Source organism: Schistocerca nitens, chromosome 5 (assembly GCF_023898315.1).
Source record: "Schistocerca nitens isolate TAMUIC-IGC-003100 chromosome 5, iqSchNite1.1, whole genome shotgun sequence".
Lineage (NCBI taxonomy): Eukaryota > Metazoa > Arthropoda > Insecta > Orthoptera > Acrididae > Schistocerca > Schistocerca nitens.
Window position 1 is genome coordinate 292,552,821 of NC_064618.1, and position 22,472 is coordinate 292,575,292.

Consider the following 22,472-nt stretch of genomic DNA (forward strand, 5'->3'; position numbering starts at 1 on the left):
CCCTCTTTGACAAGACCGTTGGCAGGATGAAGGCGACTTCTTATGCTTGAAGTCTTCGCCGCCAATGCGGATTATTAATCAGAATTGAAGCAGCCGCGGGATTCGAACACGGGACCGAAAGACGCTACCCCTAGACCACTGGTGCATATATGTACATGTTCATACAAACAAATGAGTACAGTTTCAGAAAAATTCGGTGATATATTCAAGTGAAAGAACTTCACAAATTGAGAGAGTCAGTAACACGTTGGTCCAACTCTGGCCCTTATGCAAGCCGTTATTCGACCTGGCACGGATTGCTAGAATTGTTGACGGTCTTCCTGAGGGATATTATGGCAAGCACGAAGACAAGCTGTAGAAACTCCCGCCATTTTGCTGAAATGTAAGGCCAGGATGGCTTGCCATGCAGGGCAATAAAACGGAGCGTAAAATATCGTCGACATACCGTTACCATGTAAGGGTGGTGCGGATGGCAACCAAAGCGGTCTTGCTATGAAAATAAATGGCACCCCAGACCATCATCACTCTTGACTGTGGAGCCATGTGGCGGGCAACACTCAGGTTGGTATCCCAACACTGTCTGGGGCGTCTCCAGACATGTCTTCATTTCGAAGCTGGGCTCATCACTGAAGACAGTTCTACTCCAGTCAATGAGATTCCAGCCGAGGACGTGTCTGGAGACGCTCTGGACAGCAGTGAGATACCAACTTGAGTGTCGCCCGCCATACACCCCGACAACCAAGAGTGATAGTCCAGAGTGCCATTTCTTTTCATAGCAGGACCCCTTTGGGTGTCATCCTCGGTACCCTTACAGCACACCAGCACGTCGACGATATTCTACGCCTTCATTAGTTGTCCTTCATAATAAGCCATCCTTGACTTTAGTTTCATGAAGATAACGCCCGCCCGCATATGGTGAGAGTTTTTTGTGCTTGTCGTCGTGCTTGCCAAATCCTACGTTGGCCAACAAAATAGCCGGACCTCTCCCCAATTGAAAACGTTTGGAGCATTATGGGCAACGGGGTGGCCGAGCGGTTCTAGTCGCTACAGTATGGAACCGCGCGACCGCTACAGTCGCAAGTTCGAATCCTGCCTTGGGCATCGATGTGTCTGATGTCCTTAGGTTAGTTAGGTTTAAGTAGTTCTAAGTTCTAGGGGACTCATGACCTAAGAAGTTAAGTCCCATAGTGCTCAGAGCCATTTTTGAACCATTATGGGCAGGACCCTCCAACCATCTCCGGATTTTGACGGTCTAAAGCTCCAGTTGGACAGAATTTGGCGCGATATCCCTTAGGAGGACATCCAGTGTCACTGTCATTCAGTGCCATGCCAAATAACTTCTTGCATAAGGAACAGAGGTGGACGGTGTTGTGACTTGGCAAGACAGCCAAGCCACTGTGAGATAGCCGAAAGGCACGCGTTTAAGCTCACGCAGGCTGGCGTGAGGTCTGGAACAGGTAAAGTAATTATACTAGCAAAAAAGGTACGTAGCTTCTGGAATACTTAACTTTAATCCATAATTGGTGAACATCGGTCTGATGGTACATGCATCACAAGATAAATAGCAAATGATAATGGCGCCTTGCTAGGTCGTAGCAAATGACATAGCTGAAGGCTATGCTAACGATCGTCTCGGCAAATGAGAGCGTAATTTGTCAGTGAACCATCGCTAGCAAAGTCGGCTGTACAACTGGGGCGCGTGCTAGGAAGTCTCTCTAGACCTGCTGTGTGGCGGCGCTCGGTCTGCAATCACTGACAGTGGCGACACGCGGGTCCGACGTATACTACCGGACCGCGGCCGATTTAAAGGCTACCACCTAGCAAGTGTGGTGTCTGGCGGTGACACCACAGACGGATGTGTTATCGACTTGCTCAACTTGTGAAGCCCTTTCTAGTGAATAAATAATCCACTTTTTCTGAAATTGCAATCGTTTGTATATACGTTTACACCACATTTACCGATTTCCGTCCCATTCGTGGTGCATCGCTTTTGTGTGTGTGTGTGTGTGTGTGTGTGCGTGAAGCGGCCCAGCGGTAGAAGGTGTATACTTTACCCAAACGTCAGAAGGTCGGAATAACAGAAACTAAGAGGCTCGAGGAAGAAAAACTGTGACGAAGTTAGAAACTTGGTTGTGAGCAGCGCGAAGCTTTCACTGTGGAGCATCTGAACAGAGGCCGCTTTGGTTCCCGGAGGGCCCCTGAATGACGTGTTTGACAGGCCGGCAGCTAACTGCCTGAGAGCAGCATTACTACCTGTTTACCGCAGAGCCGGGCAGCCGGGCAGCGCTCCTGGTGGTCCTCCCAGCGCCGGTGGCCCCTCTCCTCGCGCTGAGTTCTTCTTTTTGTGGGCGCCAACAAAGTTGAAAGTAGTTGATGGCACACTCAAGAGAATGAATCTTTCCTGTGTGGGTTTGTTTATCTACAGTTTGGATGCTGAAATAGTTGATTAAGCCTAAGAAGAGACTGGTCTGAACACAACTTACTGCACAAAGTAACTAAATGGATTTCCTTAAAAATATGGCGTTTAATAGTGAAATGTTTTATGAATATAGAATCTCTGACCACTGAACCAACACTGACAATATATATATATATATATATATATATATATATATATATATATATATATATATATATATATATATATAATAACAGTCTTTAACCAAATGCCCACACAAGTTTCTCGGCTGTACTTAATTCTTCCTCAGAATGGTGTTTTCGTCACATCTGAATCTTCCAAGAATTTGAAATTTGAGACTGGTTCTAGAGTACGTTCCACTAGAAAGATAATCCAGTGTGTTCTCTGTCACCGCGCAGAGTAGCCGCGTGGTAAACGGCCACGGTTCGTGCCACGGTTCGCGCGGTTCCCCCACCTCCCCTTACCTTCTCCCCCTCCCCCCCCTCTTGGAGGTTCGAGTCCCCCCTCGGACATGGTCGTGTGTGTTGTCCTTAGCAAAAGTTATTATAAGTTAGAGTAAGTAGTGTGTTAGCCTAGGGACCGATGACCTCAGCAGTTTGGTCCCATAAGAACTTACCACAAATTTCCAAATTTTACTCTCTGTCTCCGTGGAGGTATGTTCCGTCTTTGCAGTAAAATGAAATGCTGTTTGTTTTTTTACCAGACGCGTTTCGCTTCTTTTATTTATGAAGCATCTTCAGTGGCCTGTAAAACATGTTTACATCATTTAGTAGTTACAGTTAAGTTATTATGTTAACTTTTCTCATGCTCCTCTCTTGTTTTTCAGGTTATAAACAATCTTTGTAGCACAAGATTCGTGAGATTAAATTATCGCTTGGTATTACTTATGATTTCCAACGTTGTTAGTTCATGTGTGTTATCCTGAAGATGTTTACTCGATCTCCATTCTCCAGATGACCGGTTTTCGGCGTTTTCTCGTCCACATTTATTACAACACTATACTTGCACTTTTCACTGTGTGTTGAACGTTCGTTGTGTTTGCAGTCTGTAGTGTTGCCAAATGCGCGTCTTTATCCTTCGTTTTTTGTTTGTGTTGTGTATATGTGGTTTGATAGTTCTTCACCGTGCACGCGTGTGTGCGTGCGTGTGTGTGTGTGTGTGTGTGTGTGTGTGTGTGTGTGTACTGATATTTAGTTCTATAGATTTCGCTGTCATTATCTTAAAATGTTTTGAAGTGTGCTGTTTTAAGCGTTGCCCTACTTATGTTATTGAGTAGGCTTGGGTTGTTGTGGAGGACGAGACCAGACAACGAGGTCTTCGGTCTCATCGGATTAAGGAAGGACGGGAAACGAAGCTGCCCGTGCCCCTTCAAAGGAACCATCCCAGCATTTGCCTGGAGCGATTTAGGGAAATCACGGAAAACCTAAATCAGGATGACTGGACACGGGATTGAACCGTCGTCCTCCTGAATGCGAATCCAGTGTGCTAGCCACTGCGCCACCTCGCTCGACACTTATGTTATTCAACAATCGTATATCGAGGAACAGAAATGGTTGTTCTGTGACCACCACTACACAACAAGTGTATGGACATACATACTAAACAATTTAGGGAAAGCTCCGGTAAGTTGGGAGGAAGCTTGTCAGTGATCTCTTGAGACATTTATGGTGCAGCTAATGTCCATTTGGAAGTTGTAGTTACAATACGATTTTATTCCATCTGAGTTTAATAACAAATAGAAAACACTTTACTGATGTCCTGAAAAATATTATTTATTTGATCGCTAATAGGATTTTGGCTCCTTAGGTCATCGTGAAGTGATATTGTTATAACGCTTTTTCTGTCAAGCACCAACGGAAAATTCTTTAATGTCAACTATATTTACTAATGATTGCATTGACGCATTTCATTTTATGCAGTCCATACAAATAAATGTTTCCATGCTGTATGTCTCAAACAAGAGCTCCTAGTAACTGGGTACAGATGCTTTCATATCACACCAGTGAAGTACTGTCTTATGTACTTCCCCCCCCCCCCCCCCCGACAAAAAACCAGTTTTGGCGAAAGAGGAGTTTTTAATAACAAAAACATGTATTGCCTCAATCGATACATTTTTGTATCATCAAATTAACCGTCGGTTTTCGCCAAATGTCGGTTGCTGTAACTACTGGCCAAGACGAATTACGAGTGCAGGCGCTTCATAGTGTACGGTCTTTCCGAAAAGAGACCGGTGCTGTGTTGCAAACAACACTACATAACGCTCATCTGCTATTGCCTCTTGTGTCCTGTAAAATAAAATTTCCGAAATTTCAACTTTTTTTTGATGCCATAATCGTTACGACTTATATCTTTGCCATCATTGGCGCTACGACGAGCCACTCTCGACAAAAATTTGATCTGGAAGTTCCATATTTTCGCCTTGCAAAACGAGAGTCACTATATTTGCGCATTTGCTAAGGACATTGACGGTACGTTCGACTATTGAACGTTCCAGAATGTTGACTATGTACAATGGTGATTTTAAAAATTATACTAGTTGTAATGTGTCTTATAACGAGATTTAGACAAGCGATGCGACGTATGAAGGAAATCATTCAAAATGGCACACATTAGCCCAAGCAGAAATTTTAAAATAAATGTTTCTAAGTGAATGGACAATAGGGCATTGACCAATTACATATACTTACTTTCACATACCAGATGATTATTAGGTACGTGGCTCCTTCCATGCAGTTTGGACTGCGACAGTGAGGCGGTGACTGGGCCTCTAGAGATGTTCCACCTGTTTTTGTCTTCTAAGGGTGGTACCACACCCAGTAGTCTCCCTGCATAACCCGTCAAAACAATGTACTTGGGTTAGTCAACGTACTTGTCTACGTCACACAATTGTAGAAGCAGAGTTTGGCTGGCTTCCAAAACTGCGTAACGTAAAGAACTACGTTGATTGTCACACAAGTATGTGCGTTTCACAGGTTGTATTTTACACATGGGAAAGGTGACGCAGACGGAACTACGTTGAACAACATACAATGAAAGCGTGATTTAATCCTAACAGCCTGGCAGCAAACTGATATACTTCAAGAATTTGCTGTATCTTTGTATCGCCATTGTAATTAAAATGTGTAAAGGTTTTCGTTGAGCCTCGCCTCCTGTTCAACACATTAGTGGGTAGATTCCAATATCAAACGGTGCCATTGGTTCGTCCATATTTTACCAAGCATCATCCTGCCATATTTTACAGCCCTATTTTGTTCGTCTTCTCTTCTTACTTACTCAGGACATATTTTAAACATTGCTTCGAAATGTATGCTTGCGGACCCATAGAGCAGGCATAAAATAGAGAAATTAGGATAGTAATTCTATTTCCGTAAAAGCAAATTTAAGAATGCATTTTAATACGAAAGACCTCTCAAAGCAGTACAAGTAAAGTTTATTGTCTAGGATTACAGCTGAGTGGGCTGGCGTGCAATGCAATAATAACGAAAAAAAGGAAATGACCAGTATTATTTTGGTATCTCGTCCAGGCAGATTGAGAAAGCACGGTAGAAAATACGACGGCGGCATTTGCCATCCAGGCTAGGCAGAAACTCTGGTTTACATCAGAATCTGACACACTACAGGTACGATCACTTTGTTTGTGTCCCCGCTGCCACTGGCATCAACTAATCCAGCCCCGTCGGTTATTTGGCTTTGAAATACACTCTGAATTTACTTACAGGGTGATTCCCATCGGTTCTAGACAAACTTCTTAAGGGTTACTGCATTTGTTAGTGGTTTATTTAAAGCGTCCTTACGTTTGGCCAGCGCCTATCTCTGTTGTAAACTGCACTGTCAAAATAAAGTCTAGTGTGTGCGCTGTAAAAATTACTGTACGTTATTCAAAGACTTTTTGGCGGCGTAGTGTCGCGTACTCTCTTTCACAAGAGGCCTAAAGTCTGATTTCAGGAGCCACCTGATCTTTCCTGTCACTGAACCACAGAATGGCAGAAACGCAAGCTTTTCTATAACTCCTTTTGGACGGTGTTCTGCTTGGAAATACCTCCTGAAATAGCTGGCTATAATTTTTTTTGTCGTTGTAGCCATTCTCACTGAAGGTGGTTCAGTTCTTGTGGTAAGATACGGCTTCTGCTCGATAATCCAAGACCATCGAACAGTGCTCTTTTGAGCCAGGAGCTAGTAGCTGAAATCGCGCAGATGCTGGTCAGTATGAATGAGTTTTTTTGTATACACTGTGTCTGAGACAGGGATTGGATTCTCACCGACGACGGTTTAAAGGAAAGGCAAATTATTTTATTTAGACTTGTGTAAATTGACAACACGATGTAATATATTGAATATTCCTTGCTACTGTAATCTTGAAGCTGTGAGAAAGGAGGACAGGCGCTCCAAGGCGCGGAAGCAGAGACGATGCTGAGGGCAGACGAAACTAGGAGAGATATTGTTACATGAAGTAAACCGTTAGGGGAGAGCCTTGCGGAAATGCAGATGCCTCCAGACGCGGTCCCAGGGCGCTAGTTACTCTTCAAGGAATTAACATGTAACTTCATACGTCGTCTAGACGCTGTGGTAGGTTGCCAACTTGATACCAACCCTGAGAACAGCAACGTCAGTAGTCTCACAAGGGTTAGAAAGAGAGCGAAAACGCCAAAAACTGTTGACCTAGCGGTCTATACTCTGGGGAGCCCGAGGGGCGGGGCTAAATGACGTATAACGATAATGTTGTAAGCCTTAATTGGCAGGGCAGTTACGTTTATCTTTCAGCTGAACAGTGTTGATACCAAATACGGACTTAGCACAACTGCATTAACATCGCCGCCTTAGGAGCAGTAGAGGGGACCTAACTAAACTGTGATTGGCAGGCGCCTGCAAGAGACCTGCGGGATTGGCTGGGTGGCTTTAAGTGGGAAAAACAGTGCACCCACGCGACTCTTTTCAACCCCTAGATTCCGCATTTTGACGGAGTTGTCAGTCAGACGATCTGGGCGCCGAATCCGCGTCCGTCGACTTCAGCCTCGGTCCAGCTCCGCCTAAATCTGCTCTCGCACTTGGAGTGCCTCAGTGAACAGGGTCACATTCAGTAAGTTTTGTTTTGCAACTAAGTTGTTACCTTAAGATGCTGCTAGTGTTTGCTACTGTGGTTAGCATCCACTCCTGGGACTTCTGCACTGGCTTCTGTTGTAACAGTGTTATTCACGCTTTTTAACTAGCCTCCATTGTATTAGCTAGTCCTGTCTGGAATAAACAACTATTTCAAAACCCTGTTTGTCCAAGAGTCTCCACAACGAGTTCCCTACCGAGTCTCACCACCTACATTTCTAGTAAATGCCTGTACCAGTGTTGGCTCAAATAGAAGAAAACAAATGCCTTCACAGTAAATTGTCCTTCTGCCTTCTGCTCTGTACCGCTCGAGAGCGCAGACTGACCAGTAACCCCTTTTCTCCTTCTCCCACCTATGTCAGGACACGACAACGTTTTGCAACCAAGACCTAAAGCAGTTTGCCATGAGGTAAAGATTGAGTTCCTTGCAGGTGAAGTCCGTAGGTTCCAATGTCCAACGACGCTGGAGAAAACTGAGATGTTCATTCTGTTGGCACTCGCGTGTTATTCCACAGCAGGTGTTATGATCGAGTACAGTGGTTAGTGTTTAGCGAGCAGCGACTTACTTGTGGCGTCGGTGAGCCAGTGGCCGTAGGGCAGGTAGTACCAGTAGCGCGAGTGTCTCTCCTGGTCCATGCCCGGGTAGTGCTTGAAGGAGAGCGTCAGGATGAAGCACAGGTACAGCAGGTCGGACACGGCCAGCGCGCACAGGTAAGTGTTGGTCGAGGAGCGCATGCGCGGCCGAGACAGCACCACCGTCGTCGCCATGTTGCCCGTCACACCTGGCGGCAGCATCCACTCACATACACTCCGTCGCCCTAAAACAACTGACGATCTTTTCAAAAATCACTATTTATAGTACAATGTACACTATCAAGTCTCACTCTTACGACCAGCTACTAGTACCCGTGCAAACGTCTAGATGAGGAACTGCAACTGACTTAGTCAGATGCTGATGATGAGATGCAGATCCAGGGATGGTTGTGTGCTTCTACGCGGGTAGGTCATATTTTGTTATTGTTTCTTCTCGCACCTTCCCCCAACTTCTCATCACCCCCTCTTTTAACGGGCCTCAAATGCCTATGGCTTCAATGGTAATAGACTGACAATAAAATATACAAAAATTTTAATATAATAATAATTACTATTTGTCATAAACGAAATTTATGGACTAGTCATGGTTATAGAACAATTTGCGTACGTCTTCAAAGAATAGCATTTTTAATTAACTATCACCTCTTTAACTTCCATACCAACCTTCTACATTTTTTCATTAGTGTAGTTTACTTTACAACTAATTTTGCGAGGGCTCATCAAAAAAGACAGACAGATTTTTTCCTGTAGCTTCCGTGACAGTTTCCTAGCTGTACCGTGAGTATATGAAAAGTGAGGTTTTCTTATGTATAATTTCCATAGGCGGCAGCACTCTCGTATCAGTTGGTTCGCAATAATGCTGCATTTTGTAGACGCTCTTTACACTTCGCATACCAAACGATGGAGGTAACAAAAAGAGCAGTACGGCGCAATAAATTTCTGTGTTCGTTTAAATCATACAGCCACTGAAACTTACGAAAAGCTGCAGCAAGCGTACGGTGAAGCTGCACGAGGTAGTGCATACCTCGTGCAGCAGTGTGCAGGTGGTTCAAAGAAGTCTGTGTTAAGCAAGACTGCCCTAGACTGTGGACTTCTGCAGGGACTGAGATCAACATCAATACAGCTGCTGTGGTCATCCGTGAGGATTGGCGGATAACATTATATAACCTTAGTGAAGTGTTGAGAATTTCATATGGCGGTGACATTACAATTATGCATGATCATCTCCATATGAGCCGTGTATATGCCCGTTGGGTGCCACGTCTGTTGACTCCAGAACAAAAAACTGTGAGAATGGAGAGGAGCCGTAAGGTGCTGTGTCTCTTTGCCGATGCAGGGGATGCGTTTCTGGAATCGATTACCAAAGGTGATTAGTCATAGCTGCATCATTAATGCCAGCCAATACAGTGTGGAAATAGCCAGGTTCTTCAATACCAAAAAGGTGAAAGTTGTTCCATCTGCAGTGAAAGTGATGGTCACGTTTTTGACTGTCAAGGAATGATTTACCAGCAGGCTCTTTCCTCACACATTCCTGTTACAGCGATATACTACACGTCAGTATTGGATAAACTGAGGGAGCACATTGCAAGGAAACGACCACAACTTCCTCAGACTGGGTGGCAATGCACAGCCTCAGATCGCAAATCAAGTCGTGCAGTTTCTGGTTCAATTCAAGATTATCTCTGTACCGCATCCGCTTTATAGTTTCGATCTTGCACCCTGTGATTTTTATTTTTTTATTTCCATCACTAAAGGGAAAGCTTCTGGGCGTTTGATTTGAGAGCTCTAAAGCAGTATACAAGAAAAGTGAGGCGATTCTCTGACAAAGACTCGCCTGCACCACGTGTTCAAGGACTGGCAGAGACGCTACGAAAAGTGCTTTCCAGTAGTAGGGGAGTACTTTTAAAAAGATCATGCAAACGCTGAAATCGAATAATAAACACCTGTGAAAAGAATCGGTCGCAGTCTTTCTTGATCAACCATTGTATATAAGTGTTACATAATTATTGTGTAACTTTATCGATGTTTTCAGGTCATTTTAGTGATACATTTTCATGTATTGCACGTCATAAAAATTCGAGCCATTACAGGCTCTATATAATTCTCACTAGGGGCATGTAGCCTCGCTGTCGCCTCCTCCCTGCGGACTCCCCCGAGACTCGTTGTCCCCGTTGCTGTTCATGACTTCAGGATCAAGTTGATTCCATTGTCAACCATGTTACAGAAAATAAACCTGAACTATCAAGCAGCGAGAAGTTCATAGACAATATCCCAGTTGTTGTACATGGATGAACTACGGCTGTATGGAAAATCTGAAATAAAAATCGAGTCTCCAACGAATGCAGTCCGAATCCACACAATGACATCAGGATGGAATTCGGATTAGACAAGTACGCCACAGTGGAACCAAACAAGAGCAAAATATTAGAAAATAAAGCCATCGAAGTGCCAAATGGGCAAATCAAAAAAGGCAAAAGTCAGAAGTCCACAAATATGTAGTTTTGCAGTTGAACAAAATCAAGCATGAGCATCTAAAAAAATTTGGTCAGGAAAGAGTGTATCCGAAGGGTCGGAAAATACTCTGAACAGCAGACTGAACGGTGGCAATACTATCAAAGCATTCACTACAAGGACCATACTCATCAACAGACACCCTGCAGACACTAAGAACTCATCTCAAGTAGAGCTGGATAATCTGGACAGAAGAAAAACACCATGCAGTCCATTATCGCAGCGTATCAACAGCCTGTAGTCGCCCAGAAAAACAGGCAGTAGGGAGCTCTTGCGAGTGAGGCACACAATGCAAGAAGAGCATGCATTGGTCGGCTATGTGAAAGTTAAACAGAGTCGGCTATGATTGAAATCTGCTGTGACAGAAAGCTTCTTTAGGTACAGAATACCTAGAATCAATACCAGAAACTTGTACTTCAGTGGCACAGTGACACCATGTGCACTAAAGCATTGCGTAGGGGTTTTTCGAGAAGGTGAAATAGGTATAGAAAAGACTTGGTCTCGGCTGACTAACGGAAGAATAAATAAGAAAACCGAAGGACTGATTTTTACTGCACAGGATTAAACCATCAGAACTAACGCTATCAAAGCCAGAATCGGGAAATCAACGAAAGATCCAAAGTACAGAGTCTGCAAAAAAGCTGGCGAAACAATTGACCATATTTTGAGCCACTGTGTAAAGATCGCTCAGACTGATAACAAGCAGAGGTTAAAAGATGTTGCACGAATGATCAAATGCGGCGTGTGTCACAATAACCTTTTTCCTGTGGCAAGGAAATGGTGGGTATACAGGCCAGATAAAGATGAGGACAACAAACGTACCTAATTAATGTGGGACTTCCGATTCCAGGAAGATCGAATGCTGGAACACAGTACATCAGATATCACAATTGTGTAGAAAAGTAAGTGTTAATCGCTAATTTTGCCGTCCTAAGTGATAGCAGAATCGACAAGAAACAACTTGAAAATCTTTCCAGATGCAAAGACTTCAAAATCGGACTGTGGAGACTCTGGTGTGAACCATTGAATGTGAACCTGTTGGTTCTCAGCACAGTGGGAGATGTTCCAAAAGATCTTAATGGCCACTTGAGAAACATTGGCATTGATAAAATATCCACCAACCATCTTTGAAAAGCTACTTTAATGGAATGTTCATGAATTTTCCACCCATACATCCCTCAGCCATAGAGACTTTGGAAGCGTCTAGCTCAGTGATCTCATTTGTTTTGTTTACTGTAACAATAACAGTAATAATAATAGTAATAATAGATTTTTATATGAGTCCTTAGTACATAGCTTCAGAACAACTTCCAAGGAGCTGAAATAAAGAGAAATACAAAATCAGAAAAGTATTCTTTGGACAATTTGAGGAACACTTGGTTGATTTATGAACTACTATAGCAACAGATACAAATTTGACAAGCTCTTAATTTATCTCTCCTCTCATATACAGGGTGTCCCATTTATCTCACCACCCTAAATAACTGTTTGTCCAGAAGCAAATTACAAAATGTTTCAAGCAGATGTTCTTTAGCTGTCAGGGGGACATCAATCAGCATGACTGCCTTCGTTGTAGCTTTGTAGTTTACAAAGATATGAACAACGGTGTCACTTTTTAAAATGGCACCCTGTATTTTTGATTAGGTAATTCATTTCCTCTCCTAAAGACCTATTCAAAAATGTATCACAGTATACAATTCAATGAAACACAAAGTTATTAATTACATAACACAACATTGACTTTGAGATCACAAACCCGTCCACTTGCTGGAGTTGTCAGAAAACAAATTAAACCAAGTAAAAATATAGCACAAAATTGACTCTCCTGTACTATTTTCCAGGAGTAGAACATTGAAAGGTGCTTAAAGTGGTGACCCTGACACCAATATACTGGTGCACTTGTTGGATGAAAGAATTGTTTACTGCTTCCAGTGTTGCCTGCTGAAGAGAATTACAAGCAAGCCCGATAAGTTCCTGCATGCCCTCTGGAGTTGTTGGAAAATCGCGATAGACAACGTCTTTAATGCATCCCAAAAGAAAAAAAGTCAGGAGACCTAGTAGGCCAGCCGGTCGCGGTGGCCGAGAGGTTTTAGGCGCTACAGTCCGGAACCGCGCGACTACTACGGTCGCAGGTTCGAATCCTGCCTCGGGCATGGGTGTGTGTGATGTCCTTACGTTAGTTCGGTTTAAGTAGTTCTAAGTTCTAGGGGACTGATGACCTCAGGAGTTAAGTCCAATAGTGCTCAGAGCCATTTGAACCATTTTGAACCTAGTAGGCCAAGTAACTGTTGCTCCTAGGCCAATCCAACTGGCATGTTACCTTCGGTTCAGAACACACTGTGCACTCAAGGCATTATGTGCTGGACATCCATCGTGTTGATGCCACATAACCATTCTGGTTCTTAGCGGCACTTTATCCAGAAGAGGAGGCAGAATTCGTCTGATGAAGCTGGCATACACTGTGTCGTTTAGACTACCATTGATTAAATAAGGGCCAATAATTGCAATACCAAGCCTCCCACGCTGGACGTTAACTCTCCATTGACGCTGATGTACCACCTGTCTAAGCCATCGTGGGTTGTCGCTGGACCAATAATGCTTGTTCTTTGCATTTACCTGTCCTTCATTTGAGAAGGAACATTCATCGGTAAATACACTTCTGGAAATTGAAATAAGAACACCGTGAATTCATTGTCCCAGGAAGGGGAAACTTTATTGACACATTCCTGGGGTCAGATGCATCACATGATCACACTGACAGAACCACGGGCACATAGACACAGGCAACAGAGCATGCACAATGTCGGCACTAGTACAGTGTATATCCACCTTTCGCAGCAATGCAGGCTGCTATTCTCCCATGGAGACGATCGTACAGATGCTGGATGTAGTCCTGTGGAACGGCTTGCCATGCCATTTCCACCTGGCGCCTCAGTTGGACCAGCGTTCGTGCTGGACGTGCAGACCGCGTGAGACGACGCTTCATCCAGTCCCAAACATGCTCAATGGGGGACAGATCCGGAGATCTTGCTGGCCAGGGTAGTTGACTTACACCTTCTAGAGCACGTTGGGTGGCACGGGATACATGCGGACGTGCATTGTTCTGTTGGAACAGCAAGTTCCCTTGCCGGTCTAGGAATGGTAGAACGATGGGTTCGATGACGGTTTGGATGTACCGTGCACTATTCAGTGTCCCCTCGACGATCACCAGTGGTGTACGGCCAGTGTAGGAGATCGCTCCCCACACCATGATGCCGGGTGTTGGCCCTGTGTGCCCCGGTCGTATGCAATCCTGATTGTGGCGCTCACCTGCACGGCGCCAAACACGCATACGACCATCATTGGCACCAAGGCAGAAGTGACTCTCATCGCTGAAGGCGACACGTCTCCATTCGTCCCTCCATTCACGCCTGTCGCGACACCACTGGAGGCGGGCTGCACGATGTTGGGGCGTGAGTGGAAGACGGCCTAACGGTGTGCGGGACCGTAGCCCAGCTTCATGGAGACAGTTGCGAATGGTCCTCGCCGATACCCTAGCAGCAACAGTGTCCCTAATTTGCTGGGAAGTGACGGTGCGGTCCCCTGCGGCACTGCGTAGGATCCTACGGTCTTGGCGTGCATCCGTGCGTCGCTGCGGTCCGGTCCCAGGTCGACGGGCACGTGCACCTTCCGCCGACCACTGGCGACAACATCGATGTACTGTGGAGACCTCACGCCCCACGTGTTGAGCAATTCGGCGGTACGTCCACCCGGCCTCCCGCATGCCCACTATACGCCCTCGCTCAAAGTCCGTCAACTGCACATACGGTTCACGTCCACGCTGTCGCGGCATGCTACCAGTGTTAAAGACTGCGATGGAGCTCCGTATGCCACGGCAAACTGGCTGCCACTGACGGCGGCGGTGCACAAATGCTGCGCAGCTAGCGCCATTCGACGGCCAACACCGCGGTTCCTGGTGTGTCCGCTGTGCCGTGCGTGTGATCATTGCTTGTACAGCCCTCTCGCAGTGTCCGGAGCAAGTATGGTGGGTCTGACACACCGGTGTCAATGTGTTCTTTTTTCCATTTCCAGGAGTGTAGAACATTGGAGAAGAAGTTCGGGTTGGCGAGGATTTGCTGCTGTGCTCACTGACAGAACTGTGTACGATTGTGGAAATCATTCCCATGCAATTCTTGATGTAGGTGTAAATAGTGAGGATGGAACCGGTGACATGTAAGAATACGATGTACACTGCTTTTAAGAATGCCAATTTCGTGTTCAATCTGTCGTGTGCTCACATGTGGATTCATAGCAACGTAAGCGACAACAGTAACGTAGGCAACTTCGCCTGTGCGAGTGCTATGACGATTACGTCGTCGTGGGTTGAAGCTTCCCGTTTCCTGAAGTATCGCAACAAGACGAGAAAACATTCGTCGGAAGGGTGGGTTCTTGTCAGGATATCGCTCTCTGTACAGTTCCGCTGCCTGCGTAGCATTTCGCCTACCTTCAACAACAACAACAACAATAAAATGAAAAATATGTCGATGCAGTTTGTAGGAAGGACAGCCTTTACTGTAGCCTACTCTACACAACAGCATTTGAAAGGACTTAATTACCGTACTAAATGTACCTGTACATAAGAAAACAGTATTGCAGTTACTGTTCTGCTAACTTACATTACTCATGGATGAATAGCATTTCTACCTTCTCTTCGTTGGTGTACATTCTACTCACACCACTCTTCAACTGACGATTGTTGACGGAATGACGGGTGTGCAATCTACTTATGTTTCCATTTGTCCTCTGTCAACGTCAGCACGTGGATGTGTTCCATTACCGCGAGTACCTGCACTAAGCGCTGGGAGTGTCAACGTCAATGTTGTGTTATGTAATTAACAACGTTGTGTTTCAGTGAATTGTACAGTGTGAGATCTTTAGGAGAGGAAATGAATTACCAAATAAAAAATACATGGTGCCATTTAAAAAAGTCATACCGCTGTTCATATCTTTGTAAAAAACAAAGCTACAACGTAGGCAATCATGCTGATTGATGTCCCCCATGAGGGCTAAAGAACATTTGTTTGAAAGATTTTGTAATTTGCATCTGGACAAACAGTTATTTAGTGTGATCAAGATAAATGGGACACCCTGTATAAAGCAGACTGTATGTCTCTGTTTAAGTCTGGTATCCTTCCCAAACCCCTGGATCGATTTCAATCAAATTTGGCACAGAAGTAGCACATCTCACAAGTATCACCACTTCTAGATCCAATAGGAATGGAGATACTGGCAATAAGGTGCATTTCTCCAGTCCCTGGCGCAAAGGCTGCCTGTTTAAGAGACGTATTGTGTAGCTGCCTGATCGACCTGCTTTGCATGCCAGCCTGCATGTTAGGGGCCAGAAAGACTTTTCCAGCCCACGACAAGTAAGCTGTTCTGCATGACAGAATGGTCTCAACTTGATGTAAGGAGGGAAAGGTAGGGAGTGGGAGAGGTGGGGATGGATGGAGAGAGCGAAAGGGAAAGGAGGATATTGACAAATAGGAAGGAGACCCAAGCCAGATGAAGTTGTGGACAATGAACGTGCCTAATGAATATGGAACTTCCGATTCCAGGCAAATCGAATTCTGGAACACAGTACATCAGACATCACAGTTGTGTAGAAATGTGAGTGTTAATCACTAATATTACCGTCCTAAGTAATAGCAGAATCGACAAGAAACAACTTGAAAAACTTTCCAGATACAAAGACTTGAAAATCGGACTGTCGAGACTATGGTGTGAACCATTGAAAGTGAACCTATTGGTTCTCAGCACAGTGGGAGATGTGCCAAAGGATCTTAATGGCCACTTTTGAACCATTGCCATTGATAAAACATCCACCCTCCATCCGTAAAAAGCTACTTTAGTGGAATGTGCATGATTTTTCCACCCATACATCCAGCTCAGTGATCTCATTTGTTTTGTTTACTGTAATAATAATAGACAGAATGGTCTCAGCTTGATGTAAGGATGGAAAGGTAGAGAGTGGGAGAGGAGGGGATGGATAGAGAGAGCGAAAGGGGAAGGAGGGTATGGACAAATAGGTAGGAGACAGGTAGAATGCGACAGTGTGGAGGAGGAGAAGCTGAACACCACAGAGAGGGGGTAGAAGAGATTGACAGAGAGAGGAGGAGAAGATGGACAAAGAGTGGTGGAGGAAGGGGTGGACAGAGACAGGGAGAGGTGGGGATGGACAGAAGAGGGGGATGAGGAGGTATTCGGAGAGAGAGGACGAGAGAGACAGAGGGGGGGGAGGGAGGAGAAGGAGATGATGGAAAATGATGGAGGAAGAGGTGGTAACAAATAGGAGGCAATTATGTGGGCAATATTGTGTTGGATGCATACGTGGGCAAAACTGCCGGAAAAGGCTAGTACCATATAAAATTTAAGTGTGCATTCAGCATTGCCAGTATTTTCTTAACCCCTACCTTTGTAAATAATGTTCTGAAGATACTGCTGTTTTGTCGGATCAGCTTGTGAATGGGCGTTTCTAACAGGCTGAACAGTTTTCTGTAGGCGGCTAGGCCACTAGGCTACATAGGAAGGTCTTTACACAAGCAACATTAAAATCCCGTGCATTAAACACATCTTGTGATTTCTAGAATACTTTGTAGTTTTCTGTGGTCTTAGCTTTCATGTTACTGTGTTCTTCAAAAGTTTACAGAGAAATTTGGAAGTTCATGTATGTTAAAATTCTAGTAAAAATGTTTTGGGGGGGAGAGGGGGGTGACTCCCCGTCCTTCTCCCCTCCCTCCCCCCACACGATCTTATCGTCGTCCGCTACCACGTTATGGAAACAAGGAGCATTTGAAATGCATATAACTAACGACTTAAGCTACAGAGACACGGGCTATCAACTCGGCAAAGCATGGGAATCAACATTAGCGGCTCTAAGACTTCGTCGGCCGCGGGCAAGCTAATGGAAGGAAGTAACACAGAAGGGACATCGAAGCCAAGACAGTTGATGCGTGCACCAGCAGCTTAGCCATGTACGTCCCCTGTAGTCCGCCGCTTGCGCCTGCGCTTTTCCCGTGCGTATATGTGAAGATTACGGCCCTTTTCTCGACACGGGGCTCCACATGTCGACGATGACGTTACAACCCCGTCGCTTGGTGCTTGCACTTTTCTAGCAAGCCAGCGCATAAATTAGCGAGCCACAACAGCAACGTGTTAGTAACATCTGAAGATGGCTAGCAGCTGCCTCGTGAATATATTATGCAGTTTATACAGCGCTAACGCAACGGTTGAGAACCACTCAAACAAACGGGAAAGTATCAAAACGCACTCTTAAAAAACAACAAAGTCTCCGGGGAAATAGGATAATGGGAGAAATGCTGAAACTAGTTGGAGAAAACACACACAGATATAGGACCTCAGCCATAATACACCCATTTAATAAAAATGTAGCAAAACAGACCCCAGTGAATACGGACGAGGATTGCTCCTTGCAGTCACATACAAAATTTCTCCCAAAATCCTCCGACGACACGTAACGAGACATCCAGATGATGAGTAACGGCAAATATCAGGCAATTTCAGAGCATCTAGATCCTGTATTGAACAAATACAACACCTGAAGACCATCCAACACTACAACAAGAAACTAACTAGACAGTGGGTATCTGCCTTCGTACAGTTGCAAAATACGTACAACACTGTGAATAGAACCATTCTCTTTGGAATACTTAGAGGTCTGTGACCTAATCAGAACCTCTGTAGCCCTTGATGCAGGTCACCCTGTGCAACACCAAATCCAAAGAGAAGTTTACGGGACAACCCTGAGAACTTTCCGATCAATACAGGGGTGAGGCAAGGAAATGGTATTTTGTATATATTATTTAACTGTATCCTAGAACATATCATTAGGGAATGGATGAAGAATCCCATGACTGGTTTTGGTGGTGACCTGGCCTCACAGGTAAACAACATGCAAGATTGTTCTATGGAACTCCAAACACTGCATTTAATAAACACCTATGTTGATCAAAATCGAAAAGATTGAATTAATTACCAATATTAAAGAAGCCCTTACAACGATAAGAGTCGGCGCCACCAAGCATATCACGGTAACGAAAATCATAAACAACCTTGGAGACTGGAGCTCAGATGATCTAAGTGAAACGGTAGCTCTCGAACAAAGGAAAATCATACTAGATATTTGTAGAAAAATGTGCAACTCGAAACATCTATCGATAAATATCAATCTAAAACATTATAAGACAAGAGTCAGACCGTCAGCCCCCTATGGCTCAGAGTGCCTATTCCTAACTGAGCATATTCCTGAAGATGGTTGTAGAGGAACCGAAACCGGTCATGTGAATAAAAAAAAAATTTCAATCGAGACGGATTATAGGTAACAGTGTATAAAAAGTGATTGCGGTATCCCTTCAGACATTATGTCTTTTTTGCAATATGACCCATTGGAAACAACACAACGAATAAAATGAATCACCTTTCCGCAAGATAAACAGGTAACAGGGATAGACAAACGGAAGCATAATAACATATTGATAAGGGAGGAAGATAAAGTAATGAATGATTCATATCGCCTAGCGAACCCTGCTAATGGCAATGCAGAAAATTTGCGGCAAAAATTCTCAGAAACAGATATAACACATGTAATTAATCATGTACTAAATATAATAACGTTGCTATTAACCACAGAACGTGAAACCAGTGAAAGTGCACAAAATCTAAAAATTAAAGACAGTATCATTGTGTGTGCTGAAATAGTGCATACATAGTGTACACGCTCCTTTCACAAATGTAACATATGAGTCATTCACATGGCGGAAATTTCCAATATACTTGTAACAGGCAAGTGTTCTGTCTCTGCTACAGAAATGTAATGCAGAAAATATAGAAAACTAATGGTTCATTTCCTGCTGTCACAATTTAAAAAAATAATACAATCAATTATGAATGTCAGATTAATGAAATGCTTAAATCAATACAACCTTCTAAGCGAAGCAGAGTTTGGTTTCCGAAATATAGAAGTACAGATTTAGTCACAGTAGAATTCGCACATTGGTACTTGAGTCTCCCCTCCCCCAAAAAAAGCTTTAAAATTGAAAACCATATGAGTTTACTAAATAAAAATCGATAAGAATATGAGGCATAGCAAATGACACAGTTTTCAGATAGGGTACAAACAGCAGAGACAACACAAACACAAATTAGGGTAAATGTCTAGCGAAAAACCTACCAGAAGCAAAATAAAGTAATTTAGGATTGCCTCAGAATAGCATATTAGACTAATACTATTCCTTATATGTTTGAGTTACCAGTCGTGCTCGTCATCGGGAAAAATTCTCTTTGCAAATGACAGGAATTTTGAAGTCACTGAGAAAACAAGAAGACTGCTAACAGGGAAAACAATTGAATCCCTCATGAAAGTTTGCAAGTGCTCAGTATGCAATAATGCAACATTGAATACAAAGAAAACAAATGGCACGAATTTCCGTCTGAAGAGGGAGAATGACACTGTTTAAATAAATGTATACGGCACCTTTACAGACTGCGCAACAAACAAAAAATTACTAGGAATGAATATTGATTGTCAGCTGAAGTTGTGCGAACACACATATTTCCTTGTAAACACAATGTCATCAGCATATTATGCCTTTAGAGTCCTGCCATCAGCGTGTAACAACCACAGTTTTTTAATTACATGCGTTTCATATGTTTACTCAGGTCTTAGTTATGGAATTCTTTTCTGGGGAACAAATACACAAATTATGAACGTAGTTTTCAAATCTCGGAAAAGAACCATAAGAGCAATAACCAAAAATAGTAGTCGAGCCCGTTGCAAACATGTGCTCAAAACAATGGCAATTTTAAATAAGCCGTGTGAGTACATTTACCAACCACTTGAGCACATCGAAAGTGAAATGATTTGTCTAAAAGTAAAAAAATAAAATAGGTTACAGAATCATTTCACACCCCTTTCAATGATGCTCGAAGTTATGTGCAGTGAAGAAGGTGCCTATTGAGAATTTTGAAAAAAAAAGTAGTTAGTTTGTGACATGATTTGTCTAAGAGTAAGAACTAAAACAGGGTAGAGATACGCTTGACGCACCTTAGAATGATACTCGAAATCATGCACAGCAGCTAATACGCTCTTATTTCAGTGACGTACAGAGAGCACTGACGAGTGAAATTATACCAGACAAATATCCCCCAGTACTCTCTAAAATTCTAGGATACTAAGTTAAAAACGTTGAACTTTAAATTCCTAATCGCCCACGTTATTTGCTGTACATAATTTCGATCATCACTGATAAAAATGTAAAACAAATAAGTAATGGTAATAACAATAGGAATATCAATAATAATAATAATAATAATAATAATAATAATGAACACCTATTATTTCGTATAACTCTTTCACACTGTTCTTCCCCTGGCAAACCTTACTCCGCCCGCATCTCGTGGTCGTGCGGTAGCGTTCTCGCTTCCCACGCCCGGGTTCCCGGGTTCGATTCCCGGCGGGATCAGGGATTTTCTCTGCCTCGTGATGGCTGGGTGTTGTGTGCTGTCCTTAGGTTAGTTAGGTTTAAGTAGTTCTAAGTTCTAGGGGACTCATGACCAAAGATGTTAAGTCCCATAGTGCTCAGAGCCATTTAAAACAAACCTTACTCCCAAAGCTACGCAGTGTATAATACTAACTCCTTATCCCCTTTCTGAGCTCATCTCACTCCTTACAAAAGGATGATGACTCAGTTTTTCAGGCTAGCAAACGGGGAGCTGCAGTATACAGAATAAAAGCGGGATCAGTTCAAATGGCTCTGAGCACTATGGGACTTAACATCTGAGGTCATCAGTCCCCTAGAACTTAGAACTACTTAAACCTAACTAACCTAAGGACATCACACACATCCATGCCCGAGGCACGATTAGAACCTGCGACCGTAGCGGTCACGCGGTTCTGGACTGAAGCGCCTAGAACCGCTCCGCCACCGAAGCCGGTGTGGAACCAGTCACCATGGTCCTGACGTCAACTCATAGTACGCGTGCTATGAAATAAGTCCTGTATAGTGTAGGTAGTGTGTCTAGTGAGAGGGAATGAGAAATGAATGAACAGTGTACCACTAGTTTTATGTTGTTAAATAACTTATTCGTAGAACGGTATTGTACACTAGGAATAAACCGAATGATGTTTCAAACAGACTGGCCTTGTATCTGGTGGAGGCCCCAGTCTCCATTCTGCCATCAAGATTTAGGTTTTCCGTGGTTTCCTTAAATTATTTCAAGCAAATTCCTGGATGCTTCCTACTACGAGGTGCATTCAAGTTCTAAGGCCTCCGATTTTTTTTCTCACGACTGGAAAGAGAGAGAAACATGCGCATTGTTTTAAAATGAGGCCGCGTTCATTGTCAATACGTCCCAAAGATGGCAGCACCGTACGGCAGATGTGTCGAAAGTGCGTTCGTGGGTGCGACAGTTTAATGAAGGCAGAACATCGTGTGACAACAAATCGAAACAACCTCGGGCTCGCACAAGCCGGTCTGACGACATGATCGAGAATGTGGAGAGAATTGTTTTGGGGGATCGCTAAATCAATCCTGCATGACGACCTGAAAATGCGAAAAGTGTCATCCAGGTGGGTGCCACGAATGCTGACGGACGACCACATGGCTGCCCGTGTGGCATGTTGCCAAGCAATGTTGACGCGCAATGACAGCAAGAATGGGACTTTCTTTTCGTCGGTTGTGACAATGGATGAGACGTGGATGCCATTTTTCAATCCAGAAACAAAGCGCCAGTCAGCTCAATGGAAGCACACAGATTCACCGCCACCAAAAAAATTTCGGGTAACCGCCAGTGCTGA

At 43.9% G+C, this 22,472-nt stretch overlaps 1 protein-coding gene across 1 annotated transcript in view; it reads right to left on the reverse strand.

Annotated features, from left to right (window-relative positions):
- Nucleotides 1-2,050: 2,050 nt before the first annotated feature.
- LOC126260411 (uncharacterized) overlaps nt 2,051-22,472 on the reverse strand; it is a 144,921-nt gene continuing 124,499 nt past the window's right edge. The window contains exons 4-5 of the mRNA XM_049957737.1: nt 8,083-8,298; nt 2,051-2,253 (exon numbers count right to left, since the gene is read on the reverse strand). Coding sequence (XP_049813694.1) covers nt 2,051-2,253; nt 8,083-8,298 — 419 coding nt within the window. The remainder of the gene's footprint in view (nt 2,254-8,082; nt 8,299-22,472) is intronic.